At 47.4% G+C, this 14,193-nt stretch overlaps 1 protein-coding gene across 4 annotated transcripts in view; it reads left to right on the top strand.

Annotated features, from left to right (window-relative positions):
* Positions 1 to 6,391, top strand: part of DIP2A (disco interacting protein 2 homolog A) — a 111,630-nt gene extending 105,239 nt beyond the window's left edge. For all 4 annotated transcript variants that reach the window (XM_072640777.1, XM_072640775.1, XM_072640776.1 and 1 more), the window contains 4 exons: positions 1,364 to 1,438; positions 2,820 to 2,994; positions 3,614 to 3,737; positions 4,174 to 6,391. In XM_072640777.1, the coding sequence (XP_072496878.1) occupies positions 1,364 to 1,438; positions 2,820 to 2,994; positions 3,614 to 3,737; positions 4,174 to 4,426 (627 nt within the window). In that variant the 3' untranslated portion in view covers positions 4,427 to 6,391. The remainder of the gene's footprint in view (positions 1 to 1,363; positions 1,439 to 2,819; positions 2,995 to 3,613; positions 3,738 to 4,173) is intronic.
* The last annotated feature ends 7,802 nt before the right edge of the window (positions 6,392 to 14,193 follow it).

Raw genomic sequence — 14,193 nt, 5'->3', positions numbered from 1 at the left:
CCCTTGGCAGTCCTGCTCATCCCACTCAGAGCAGAGCCCACACAGGCCATGTTTGGTGCCCGGAGCTGTTGCCCCATAAGATAAACAAGACAATTGAAAAAAGGTCAGATTGGCCTCATCTGGGTATGGTGGGGACGCGTGGGCAGTGATTCAATGCATTACGAGGTGTTACCAAGTGAGTCCTGCTAACAGTGGATTGGGTTTCTTTTCCCTTCCCCCCCAAATGCTTCTCTTCTCCTTCATTGGCTCTTTCTGTGGAGGGTCCCAGCAGCTGCCCCATCAGCCAGGTCCTGGACTGCTGGCCCTCAGCCCTCAGCTCCTGATCCCTTGGCCTCACTCTGTCCCCACTCTGGTCTGTTCAAGTCATCCCCCTGCCATCTGAGTTCTAGCAGTGCCCCATTACCCCCTTTCTTTGGCATCTTACCTCTTCCTTCCTTCCTTCCAGACATCTCACACTTGGCTCCTTCTGCAGTTCTAAACCCGCCACACTGTTCTAGGCACCAGGGATATAGAGAGCAACATGGGCCCTCATCAGGAGACAGCTGAGTGTGGATAGTGAATAAATGGGAATAAATATAAAGCTGGGGAGGCTTCCTGCAGAATGTGTTTCTGTGCTGTGTCTTAGAAGTTCAGGGGATTCTGAGAGGTGGAGGCAGGGGAAGTCCCTTCCAAGTCTGGAGGGATGATCACTTTGGCTGGACCATAGAGTGCAGGATGGGGCTGGAAAGGTGGGCCAGACCCAGGTCAGGAAGGCTTTCAGAGTCAAACAGTGGGTCCCAGTCAGAGGGGTGCGTGACCAGCCATGGGCTGACGGAAACCATCTTTGCTAGCCATGCTTAGGATGCCTGAAGGGGGAACATAAGGAGGTTGGAGCTCAAGGAGACAGGATTTGAACTCCTGACTCCAGGGCCAAGGTTACTTCCACTGTCCTACACTGCCCATTATTATAGAAAAGCCCAGGGTGGATCAAGGGTGGGCAGTCATAGGCCAACCTAACTCAGGTCAGTCCAGTGAGCATTTATTAAACACCTACTCTGTACGAGGTCTTGTGTTAGGTGCCAGAGGCACAGAGGCTCTCAGGAAACTAACAGTTCCAAATATTAAGCCCAAAATAGAGTGTCGAGGCCAAGGGACAGCTGAATGGATTTGAAACAGTTGTGGCCTGTTCTAATGTTTTTGTAAGAAAACGTCCTCAAGCATGGCCCGTGCTAGGGAGGGCGTCACAGAGATGAGAGGTGTGTCAACTGGCTGGCGGAGGCTCCAAGCCCTCCTCTCATTTCTGCCTCTGACCACTCCCTTGAAGGAGGCCCCCTGTGACCTCAGGCCCTTTCTCTGCCAACAAGGATACTTTTTCTCCTCACAGATTCTTCCTGGTGTCAAAGTCATCATCGCTCACACAGAAACCAAGGGCCCCCTTGGTGACTCCCACCTGGGCGAGGTGAGCATTAAGGGAGACAGGCAAAGGTCAGGGTGACTTCCTGAGAGAGTAGGGGATCGCGGCATGGTCTCCCTTGTCTTCAGCTCCAGCCAAGCCTGCTTCTAGGCAGACCTTGAGCAAATGAGAAAGGAGCAGAGTGGACGGACAGTGACTGGTTCTGCTCCTGGTGCCAGGCCCCCTTCCTCTGTCTGGCTGTAACCTCCCAACCTCCCCAGGGGGTGCTGTTGTCCCTCCCTGTGGCCCTTTACTTCCTGTGGTCCCACTCAGCCCAGCAGGAGGAGGAAAAAGGCCCGATGCTGCCAGTATCATGAGGTGCAGGGCAGGAGGCAGCAAAGACCAGCCCAGAATGGACAAGAAAGTGGGGTCAGGCCACTGGCATGTGACCTGTGTGTGGCTTAAAACTGCCTCCCCCTCCCCCCCCACTCCAGGCCTGTATTTGCCTGCCTGGCACTGCCTTGTGGGAGGCCACAGGCTTTGCATGCTGAGTCCACATACTAACTTAACTATTTGTTATGTCCATCATACATTTATGAAGGTCCTACTATGCCAGGCCCAGTGTCAGGTCCAGGGGATGCAGAGAAGGACAGAACAGAGGCTCTGCTCTCAGGAGCTGCCTTTGGCCCAATGGGGCAGAAAAAACTGTGGATCCTTGGGGGGGAGGTATTCTGAGGACCAGGGAGAAGATGGGGCCCCAGGTGTGGAGGGGAGAGCATTGAGAGGACTGCACTGGCCCCTGGACTGGATCTGGCACCAGTAGGAACCTAGGGGAGCCTGGCAGAGAGGGGGTCAAGAAGGTTGGCTGAGGTCATGGGACACATAGGACTGTTATTAGTAGGGATAGCAGACCCTTTGTTTCTGGAAATAAAACCTTTTATCATCACCAATTTCCACATCTAGGCAAAGAATCACCTCTACCTGAGGAGGTGTTTTTATAGCAAGTTAGTGGGTGAAATGTGTGCCAGGGCTTCCCTGAACATCCCCTTGACTTCAGAGGGGATAAGGGGAGCATCTGGGACCACAGTGCCTGCCACGCTTCCCAAAGCTAGCTAGCCTCAGGGAATGCCTAGTCAGATGCTGAGCTTCCTGGGGCTTCTCATTGAAGGATGCTGAGGTGGTTGGGGCTAGGATTGGGGCCCACCACACCCGTTCATCCACCTTGTGCCTCATAGCCCCTCCTGCCACCAGAGGGTCCCTAAAAACCAGAAGGTGCATTGTGCCCATGTCAGCCTTGACTCTATACTGCTGGCTTTCCAGGGCTGTCCAGACCCCCAAACTACAGAAGCTAAAATGGGCCCCTTTTGTCCTCTTCACCTCTATCTTGGTCAGTTCTACTGCATGGCCTGTGCCTGCAGGGTGTTGATGCTGATGCTTCCCTCCCCAGATTTGGGTGAGCAGTCCACACAACGCCACAGGCTATTACACAGTCTATGGGGAGGAGTCTCTGCATGCTGACCACTTCAGTGCTCGGCTTAGTTTTGGAGACACCCAGACTATCTGGGCCAGGACAGGCTACCTGGGGTTTCTCCGAAGAACAGATCTCACTGATGCCAGTGGAGGTAAGAGGGGGAGGCAGCTTGATAGCCAGCACATTGCTTTGGGGAGCAAAGTTGTACGGTTCATTTGGGCCAGAGAGAAAGGGGCAAACCTTGAGGATGAATGTGTATTTGTGCGTCAGGGCTTCTTCCATAGCCTTGGGAGTCCCCATTCACATCATTGTGAAAGTCTGACTTCACATCTGCCCTCAAGGCTTTATGAGGTACCTTGTGTGTACCCAGCATTGGGGATGCAAAGACCCTAGAAAACAGCCCCTCCTGCTGCTCAAATAAAGGGAGATACAAGGAGGGCTCAGGGCCTAAGCCTTAATAAAAGGATTTGTCCTGTAAAGTTTGGGTTCCATCAAAGGGCCTCACTTGAGGACCCGCATAAGGCCCCACCTCAGCCTAAGCTGTTGTCTGCCCATGGAATCAGGACACGGGGGCAGAAGGAGCAACCTCGTGACTCCTAGGCCTCTCTGCGAGTCATGTTCCTGCCACATTCAGGCCATGGGAGAGACCTGCTCTTTTTCCCGGGCTGGTCTTGGGCTTTGGTCCCAAGGACCGAGTGTGGGCTGAGAGACTTGACAGATGGAGGGTTTGTCTGTAGGGGCTTTCTTTACATGGAGGATGTTGTTCACAGAAAGGCATGATGCCCTCTATGTGGTTGGCTCTCTGGATGAAACCCTGGAGCTAAGAGGCATGAGGTACCACCCAATCGACATCGAGACCTCGGTGATCAGAGCCCACAAGAGCATTGCCGAATGGTAAGAGTCGGTCCTGGGCCCTGCTGGCATGCAAGGGCCCACCCTGGGCTTGGGGCCTGACTTCCTGATGCCAGGCTGGGCTGTATCTCCCAAACCACAGCAAAAGCATTTCCCATGTGGGTCAAGGGAGCTCTCCCCGAGACCACGATGCGCTTCCACATGTCAGTGGGCCGTGTTCTTCCAAATCACTCCAGGAAGGAGAGGGAAGACACTGGGGCCATGTTGTGGCCCAGGCCCCTTCTGTAGTTGGTGGCCATCAGAGCCTAATCTGGGGCTTGTGCTCTTTGCTCACTCAGCTTTTACTCTCTTTTGTTGGCCGGTTTTTAAACTGAGGGAATCCCAGAGTGCATCATAGAAAAGTAAGGATACCAAGGGAGAGCCTTAGCCCCTTGCTGCCACCTAGAGAGAGGGCTGATTGTGTGCTTCCTGTCCCCAGCGCTGTGTTTACCTGGACCAACCTGCTGGTGGTGGTGGTGGAGCTGGAAGGTCCCGAGCAGGAAGCCCTGGACTTGGTGGCACTGGTAACCAATGTGGTTCTGGAGGAACACTTCCTTATTGTGGGCGTGGTGGTCATCGTGGACCCTGGAGTCATCCCCATCAACTCTCGGGGCGAGAAGCAGCGCATGCACTTGCGGGATGGATTCCTGGCCGACCAGCTGGACCCTATCTACGTGGCCTATAACATGTGAAAGCAGGGTCCAGATGCCCCAGCATGGAGATTCTGAGCCCCTTGTGCACTGCTCAGAATCAAAGCCCCAAGGGGAGGGGGGTGCCCCGAGAAAAAGGGAACCAGGCTTCCTTGACTGTTGTCGCTGCTGCTTTGCCCATTCTGACAGTTGTCAGTAGCAAATTTGGGGGAGAAATCCCTGGAATTCTTCTTTGAGATATGGGCTGGGCCCTGAAGCAATCCCGACGTCAGCCATTTGGGGCGCTGGGCCCGCGGTGGGGGACAGAACAGAGGATATGTGCTCCGCTCCCTCTCAGGGGTGTTGGTCCTGCTCCCAGGACCCTGCTGTGTTGTGCTGGGTGGGGGAGGCAGTGTTGGCATGTGCCTCGGGGGTTTTGCAGACCCAGGCTTTGCTCTCTACTGTATTCTAAGTGTTTTTGCACATGTTTTAAAAATTAGAGAGGCAATACCTGCTTTATGGTTTGTTTTTTTTATTGATTTATTCACTCCCATGTCTAGCAGACAAGTCCATTCATATGATGTTAAATCCGGAAGGGACCATGGAAATAAACCAGTACAACCTCCTCATTTTAAAGGTGTGGGAGCTGAGGCCCAGAAAGGGGATGGTGACCTACAGAGCCAGAAGCAGGACCCGGGTCTGTTGTCCCCTCCTGAGGGCGTGCCCCCCTGTGTCACGCTGCTTCCCCCAAAGGCCCAGTCTCTTGTTTCTCAGTTATCCTGTTAAACCCTGCAGGCCTGTACAGATGAATTCTGCACATACGAAGTTACTAATACTCACTAATAGTGCCATATTGGACTGGATCAGGGTGTTTTAGAAGGATAAATTCACAGTCAGCTTCAAAAGGTTTCATGTGCAGGAGGCTTCAGTACTTTCGCTTATGTCCATAACCTCGTGTGATAGAGCTGCTTATTCCCATGATGCTAAAATGTTTGTTAGGAAAATTATCATCCACACAAAAGATTTTGTGAGATGCTTATTTGCAATAAGACCAACAAGATCTGACATGTTGAGCCAGGGAACACACCTGGAAAAGGCCTTGATGTTCCACTGTGGCAGCTCTGGGAAGTCTTGTCACACACACACACACACACACACACACACACACGTGCACACACACACACACACACGTGCACATATGCCTACATAGGCACGCACGTCCCCTTCCAGGCAGGTTGAATCTGTTGCTGCTGCTGCTGCTGCTGCTGCTGTACACACTTTGACATGGCAGTCATGCTCCTGTGACACGGGTTTGCTCCAAGCCCGTGCAGTCAGGTCACATTCCACCTTGACTCACCAGTTGGAATGTCTGCCTGATAGACTATTGCAGTGAAGGGGTGTCAGAGCAAGAAGGGGAAATCCTTCAGCTACTCCAAGTATTTGGAGACAAGCACGAGTCTAGCAAATAGATTATTTTTGTATTGCTAATAAAAAAGTAAGTTCTAAATGGTTAGCTTTGGGGGACAGGGGAATGTCTGATGCATGTGCTCACAACAAGAGCCAGGCTTCTCTGCAAGGTTAGTCTGCCTGGATTGGTGCCTAAGAAAGCTGGTTCTTCAGTATCTGGAAACCAAATGAGTCTCACTGTCACGGCAGGCAGATTGTAGAGGATTGCCCTTTTTTGCCAACAAATAACTCCAGAGAGAGTAGTGCTGTTTGCCCTTATGGTGTTTGACTGTGGTGTATGATAAAAATGCATATTAAAACTCTAATTAGACATATTGTAATTATGTACAGAACTGTATAACTTATTATTTGAAGCCCAGTGGTCTTAGCAGTGGGCCAGTGGACGTTCCTCATAATAGGGTGTCTGGTGAGGGAGAAGAACTGCCTAACCCTAATTTTCATGTGGTAGTTTTATAGCAAATAAAGCATTGTAAGATTTTTGTATTGAAAGATTGGTGACAGTAAGACAAGTTGCCTTGTAAAGTAAGATTTTCAAAAGCACATTAAAAACATTTAAAATTACTCCTGGAAATTTGTCTTTTTAATCACATTAAAAAGCTGTAATGTCAGTACCTGAATAACTGCCAGCAGATGTATGCCCTGCTGCTGCCACTTCCATATGGAAAGCCGTGCCTAGCTTATAAAGGCTGGGTCAGTGATGGCCCAAGTTCTTGAGGTCAAAGAGTCTGTTGTCGGGGGAAGAGCATTTCTGGATGGTATAGAGAGGTTGGAATCTGCACCAGTAGGTAGATATATCACCAACACCACTGAAATCGGCCATCTATCAAGTTTTTCATCCACTTTTGTCATGAAACTGTAAACACTAGGTACTGAGATTTGTAAAACTTGTTTCCTAAAATTTTCACAGGGTCATTATCTTTTTAACACCCTAATTACACTCTACTCATGCCCTGCAAATAGACCTAAACAAGGAGTCTTCTAAAATGAAAGAGGTAAACTTCCCCTCCAAAGAACTAAGGAAATGAAGGAGAGATGACAGAAGGGAGCAGCCAGAGACCTTCAAAGGAACAGGACAGGTTAAGGAAATGAGCATGTAGCAGGACAGTGGCCAAGGCCATGAGCAGACTTTTTGGAAGGGGCGTCCCCCTCACTGGCCCCAAGAGATCCCAAAGAAGCAGTTGCAGGAAAAAGTGACCAGTGACCCAAAAAGCAAGGTCAGGTATGACCCAAGGCAAAAATTAGAAAATCCAAGTGGTTTTTTCCCCTTCAATGGAGCTCATTCTAGCGTCTGAACAGGAAGGGGTTATGTCCACACGTGCCTGAATGAAAGTGGAGAAAATCACACCACTGTTCTAAATGGGTCTCCAGCAAATGTATAAGTGATCTCAACTGGGCCCTCGCTGCTGCCAGTCAGCCTGACTCCACTGCACTCGTTCAGTGGCCCTTCCAAACCTCATCCTTCCTCAAACTTCCCACGGTGCCCCTTTACCCCTACTCTCTCAGCTGAAAACTTGCCTTATATTTTACAGAAAAGAAATTGAGACCATTTTCTGGGAGATCTCTCTTCTCCCCTCTTCCTCATCTTCTGTCCCACTCTCCTTCAGCCCTGGCTCCCATGATGAGGAGTCCTTAGACTTTACCTAATCAAATGATCTCATTCCATCTCATCTTCTCCTGCATATTGCCCCCTCTCTCCATTGTCCACACTCTGTTTTTTATTTTTCAATGTCTCTCTCACTGCTGGCTCCTTCCCTACAAGCATGCCCATGTCTCCCCCACTTCTGCCTTTTGTGGCTAAGCTCAAAAAACCTGTCTACACCAACTGCCTCCACTCTCTTCTCACTCTCTTCTTAACCCCTTACAGTCCAGCTTCTGACCCCATCATTCCGCCCAACCCCCCCTCTCCACAGTGACCAGTGATCTCTTAGTGGCTAAGTCCAATGTCCTTTTCTCAGGCCTCATTCTCTGTGACCTCTCTGCAACCTTAGAAACTGTGAGTCATTTTCTTCTCCTGGATTCTGTCTTCTCTGTTTTCAGAATGCTCCTCTCTCCTGGTACTACCTCTGAGACCACTCCTTTCCTGCCCCAAACTCTATGCTGACCATCAGTCTCAAATCTCCAACTGCCTTTCAGACATTTAGAGCTGGACGTCCAGTGGACATCTTAAACTCAAAAAGTCCAGAACCCTCCCCCTGCCCTTCCCTATCACTATAGGGAGCACTCTTATCCTCCCAGTTCCTTAGTCTTCCAACCTAGGAGTCACCCAGAACTCCACTCTCAAAACCTCCAGATTGAAGATGGTACCAAGGCCTGTTGATTTCAACTTTGCAGTGTTACTCATTTCACCTCTGCAAGATCTTCCCCCTTCTTTCCTCCGATTCTGCCCTGCTCTGATTCAGGTCTTCAACACATGCCTGGACTCTGGCAGTAACCTGCCTCAGCTCTCCCCACCCCTCTTCATTCTGCAGCCACCAAAGTGATTTTCCTAAAGGACAGATAGGATTATGTCACCTTGCTACTCAACAAAGTCCAGCAGCTCCCCATGGCCTCCAGAATCAACTATAAAGTGCTCAGGTTGGTCTTCGAAGCCCTACCCCCTCCTCCCAGTCTCCTTACACCTCACTGGTCAACAGTTCCTCTTTGATCCACTGACCCCAGCCTCTGACTGCTCCCCACACGAGACTCTCCATCTCTTGACTCCAGGCATTTTCTCTGGTCATCACTCATGACCAAAAAGGCCATTGATGAGAAGAAAGCCCCAATATACATCAGAATGTTTGTAACAATTTTTTTTGTGATAACAAAGAATTGGAAACAAGTTACCTTTGAATGGAGTACATGAATGTCATGGAATATTATTGTGCAATAATGTGATGGATAGAACGGTATGGAAAGATTTAGATGAACTGATGCAGAGGGAAGTCAGCAGGGCCAAGAAAACAGCATGCATAAAACAACAGTGCACCCCCAAAAAAGAGAGAGAAAAGAATCTAAAGTCAATATTTGAAACCATGAAGAACTAGAACCATGGCTCTCCCTCTGCAGAGCTGGAAGGGGCCCAGAAGCTATACAAGGCCCATTTGCAGAATTTTTTTTTTAGTTATTGATCAGAAGCTGATCCCACTCCACCCCCCCCTTTTTTTTGTCTTTACAAAATACTATTTGATATATGAGATGGCTCCCTGAGAGGAAACAGGGAGGGATATTGGGGAAATTGTAGTGACATAAATATGTCCATATACATATATACATACACATACATACATATACATATATACATACATATACACACACATATACATATGAACTGATTACCTGTATTTTACAAGCAAAGAAAGGAGTCAGCTTTTTCTTCCAAGAAATTGTACAAGAGAATTTCCCAGAGTTAATGAACTGAGGGGCAGATGCATAGAATTCAACAGACTTGAAGGGAAATATCAAACACAACTTAACCAAACAGTTTTAATTACAAAGGGGACATCTTGCAAAGATCTAAGGAGAATAATATCACCTCAATTATTAAGGTCCACCAATTAGAATCATGGGTAATTATTGTAAGAAAAGCTGGAATATGATTAGTGTGGGATATCATCCCCAGAATCTTCTCCCTGGCTAAATGAGGAGTAACACAGAAAGCCTGTCAAAATTCTCAAAGGCCTGCAGCTGTCCCAAGCATTTCTATGAGGAAAAGGCTGATCAGAGACTGACATGAAAACTGGCTCGGAAACCAGCCTCTGGTTCATTTTGTGAGGGACCAACATTGAGCATCCGGTCAAACAAATCCTCGAAGGACATTTCATCTATGACCTGACTTTTGAGGTGAGGGAGGATTGATCAGGTCACTTGCTCAGAACTTATTTAAAAAAGGATTTTTTTTACCCAAATTGGGGGTGGGGGGAGAGAGGGACAAGGACTATTAATCAGCACTATTAATCAGGCTTTCTGCCTGAGAGAGGGGGGTCCTAGCTACAGTGAATAGGATGGGGAGGGGGAAGAGGGAGGGACTCAAAATGTAACAACAAAAAAGTTAAGTAAGTAGTCAAAGGGGAAGAAAGGGATATTGAAGATAAATACTTGGGAGCATGCCAGCAATCCTCTATCACCTAAATTGTAAAACGTGTAGATAATTCTCAGATCTTTTACTTCTTTATCTGATCACTTGAGATATTATCCTAAGTGATGCTGAGTAGTAAGTGTGGACTCCCCACCACAAATAGCTGTATCTTCAAAGCTAACAAAGTGTCTTCGGTAGGAAGTGTGGGTAGGAAGAAGGAAGCTTCCAAAGGAGGTAGCTCTTTGCAAAAATAATGGTGAATGGTTTTCCACCATTAATGCTTCTCTGCATTGTCCCACCAATGCTGGATGGAGTGAGGAAGGAATGGACTGAGTAAGGGTGAGTCAAACAGTAAACCAAGTATTCCTTAACCGACCTTCCCACTTCCACTTTTTGATGAGTTTTTCTAAAACATTCAGATTAAGCAAGATAATTTGGACTCCACTGGGTGCTAGAGAAGGGCTTTGGAGATCGTTAAACCCAATCCTTCCCTCATTCTTCACATAGGTTTTGAGTAGCACTTAAAGACGCCTTCCCATTATTAAGTTATACGGTCAATTATAAAATGATTCCGTGATTTGAAGTTTTTAGGAAATTTTTACCCAAGCAATTTTTCAATTAAAAACTATGAAAGACCCAAAACGGGCTTTTTGTGACATACCATGAAATTCCCATATTAGTCTCCCCCACGTAACATTTCTTGGTGTAGGTGCTCATGTTTACCAGTTCCAACCAAAACCCAATGCAAAAATGTTTTTTTCCATGGCCTCAGTTTTCTCATCTGTAAAATTGTATTGCCTAGCTAGAAAAATTCCATTGCTCAACTTTGGGGTTCATGTTGGTCCACTTGACAAAGACAAGAAATGTCCAATATTCCCATTTGGGGCTAAGCATCATCACTACCTAGTCAAGTGCTTTGGCGAGACTCAATGACCATGTCCGACTCAAGTGTTATTGGTAACTAATGTCACATCTCTGGAAATGAATATGGAAAATGGAAAGAGATTTTTGTAAGAGCATGTTTTCATCATTCAGCATTTCAGGCTCCCTTTTTATCAACTTTCAACAGGCCATTTGGGAGGGAGCATCATTCGACAGGAAATGCTTCCAGGTTTTTAGCCTTGAATATGGGGCTTTCTTTAATGGTGGATGGGGAGCAGGCCTAACCCTGTCCCCTGAGCACACTTCAATATACAACCCTAATTTTCTGCACTGGACATGTAACTTTTTTTAAGTCTACCTCATGACCCTGTGTAGAAATGTATCTTTTGCACTTTGATTAGACCTGCTTAAAAAATCTTGGCTCCTTTGCAGATCAGTCTTGACTCATATTTAAGGACAAAAGTCAGATCTGAGAGCAGTCAATACCCAAATATTAGGAAAGTCATTCCAGAAGAAGTATGTCAGGGAAGGGAGGGGGTGAGGAGTGAAGTTTTTAAAATCCCTGTCATTGGGACCAATTTCAGGAAGAGTGATGAGCATGAGCAGAGAGACAGTGGGAGGGAGACAGTTTGACTCCTCCCCAACAATCAAGGGGATTCCAATAAGCCCAGGATCCCCCAGTCCGGGCTTTGTGGCTCTGCTACCATTGTTTGACCCTCCTCTGAGAGGGTCCAGGCCCTTGGGGAGGAGGGCTGAGTTTGGCTGTGCTTCAAAATGATCTTCGTTGTTGATGTACATTTATAACCTTTCTTCTCATTCATTTCTTGTTTATTTCATAAGATAAAAACATTGGGAGGAATAAAGTAAAAAAAAACAAAAACAAGCTCTTCAGCGCCCACATCACATGAATGTGGCTAACGTGTTCATTCTGAGGAGGAAAGGATGGCTAGTTGGGAGGGGCTCTGTGGGCATCGTTAGGGGTGAGGCTCAGGGACCAGGTCAGGTGAAGGCACTTGACTTTCAGCTTGGAAGACAGACAGGCAGAGCTTGAGTGTCCTGGGCAAGCTCAGCTCCATGCGCAGACCTGGCTGGTGTGCTGGCACTGGGCCTCAGTGAGGAAGGAAATCCCTCTGCTCAGGCTTATCAGCCACAGTTCTGCCCCTGCTGGTCTGGAGAGTTGTGAGGGCACAAGGCTGAGGGCCTTGCCTAGGATGGCACAGGCAGGATGTGGCTAAATGGACTTTGGAGCAGGCCTCTTTGTAGACTTTTGAGGGCCATGGAACTTGAGCTGAACTTTGAAGGAAACTTCCATGTGTCAGAGGTGAGTCTGAGGAACCATAGTGCAAGCCTGTGTTTGGCAGGAGACTGCTCTCTGCCAGAAGTTCCATTTCTCCCTTGAAGGTCCTGAGGAAACCAAGATGTGAAGGAGGCAATCGCTCTTCTTAAAAATCTGGCTAAGTTGCTTTGCTGGGACATGACCATACTTTCAAAAGTGGCTGTTCTGGAAGCAGCCATGACTAATCCTCTGTCCTGCTCTTCTCCCTAGACCTTTCACCTCTTGGCCCAAGGCAAAGCTGGATAGGAAGAAGGTCGGGACAATTAAAAGTAGCCTTTTTAAAAAAAAATAATAACATAGATCAGGGCTTAGCCCAGTGCCTGGGACAAAGTAGGGGCTTAATTAACATTAATAAATTGATTGATTGAGACCATTAGGGCCTCATTGACCAAGAGGAGCTTAGGAGCAGCATTGTGGCCTAGATGCTCCTCTGGGACTGAGCATTGCCTATGAAATTTATAGGAAATGGATCTGAATCAGTCACATTTCTCCCAGGTTTGCGGTCCCTTACCACGTTAGGGGTGGGGTGTGGGTTTGGGATGGGAGCTGTTCAAAGCTCCCTTTTTGCTTTAAGGTCCTCCTCAGCCTGAATGTCTAGTGTTTTGACAAGCTGGAAGGCTAGCTCAGCTATAATCTTCAGGACATTTTTAAGGGAAAGGGGAGAGGGAGGAATCAAGGAATAATGTAGAGGAGGAGCAGAGTTTAGAGAAGAAAGAGGGGATGGGATTGTTGAGAAAGAGGGGAGAGTGGGGTGAAGGGAATTAGCCAGTATTAGGGGTGAAGCAGCTTCAGGAACCTTAAGGGAAGAGGATCCTGCCTTTTGTTCTCCCTCAGCCATGTCAGCCACCCCAAGATGAAACATTCCCACTGCTGGCTAGATGTTTTGTTGGCATTTAAACTTAATTTGGTTTTGAGATCTAATAACTTTGACCAGTCCAAAAGAGCCTTATCCTGGCCAACATAATTTAGGGTTATCTTTAGTTAACTGACACTAGAGCTGGAAATACTTGTGTTAATTTTTCCTGATATTGATCAGTACAGGGGATCTATACAGAATGTTTGACCTCAGACTTGATCCCTGCCTCCTGAACTAGCTTTAAAGGGAAACTAGTGGGAGTCCTTTGGAAGCTGGGAATAGGAGGACTTACCTGACCCAGTCAAGGTTTAAGACTTCAGGAAAAATGAATCCTGAGGCAACCAAGTCTTTTGGCTTTGGCGAGGTAGGCAGCTGTGTTTCCCTCCTTGTCCATCAGTTCCAATCTGAGCCATGGCACCATAACTGTTGACCTGAAAGTTTGGCTAAAAAAGGCTGAATTCATATTGTTTATTCCCTTAAAGCTAGCGGTTGCATGGCCATGGACCCAGAAGAAAATCTCTGACTGAATATTACAGGAATAACCAGGCTTAAATCTATTTTAGGACAATCCAAGGGTGTCTGTGTCCCTCAGATTTATGGTCTCTATATGTGTTTAACTATTCCACGAGAAAGGAATTTTCTTGACTGAATAGGTTGTAAATACAATAAGATAAGAGAGTTGACAACGTTTCAATTGAAATTATGACCCAGGATATCTGTGTTTTCTTTACCATCAACATGCCCTAACAGAGTATATGTGTACAAAATATTAAGATATGGAAAAAGTCCCATTATTCAAGATAGTGTCCCAGGTTAAGGGTCTCATAAAGTATGCTAAGTCAACCACATCTGGCTTTGTTGACCTAAGAAGAGTTATTCTCTGAGTTTACTTCAGAAAACAAAGAGACTGTTAGGTCCAAGTTCTTCTTCTGATTGATTAATTCAAGCTTTGGCCCTTATTAAAGTCCAAAAATGATATTAAATGTTATCAAAGGAAGTGAAAGTGTTTGAAAAGATTGGGTGGAGGTAAGGAAGAAGGACATTCCAGGCGTGGGGTACAGCTGGTGCAAAGGCCCAGAAATGGGAGATATATTGGGAGAAGGAGCAGTAAGAAGACCAGTGTCTCTAGAAAGGCAGGCTGGAAAGTGCCCTGAAGTCAGATTTTGAAGGGCACCCTCTAGAATCTGTAGGGAGTTGATAGAGTAAGGGGGGGGAGGGCAACCAAATGTCCCAGC

Source organism: Notamacropus eugenii, chromosome 2, assembly GCF_028372415.1.
Source record: "Notamacropus eugenii isolate mMacEug1 chromosome 2, mMacEug1.pri_v2, whole genome shotgun sequence".
NCBI lineage: Eukaryota > Metazoa > Chordata > Mammalia > Diprotodontia > Macropodidae > Notamacropus > Notamacropus eugenii.
The sequence above is the reverse complement of the archived record's forward strand: the minus strand, read 5'-3'. Positions and strand labels throughout refer to the sequence as shown.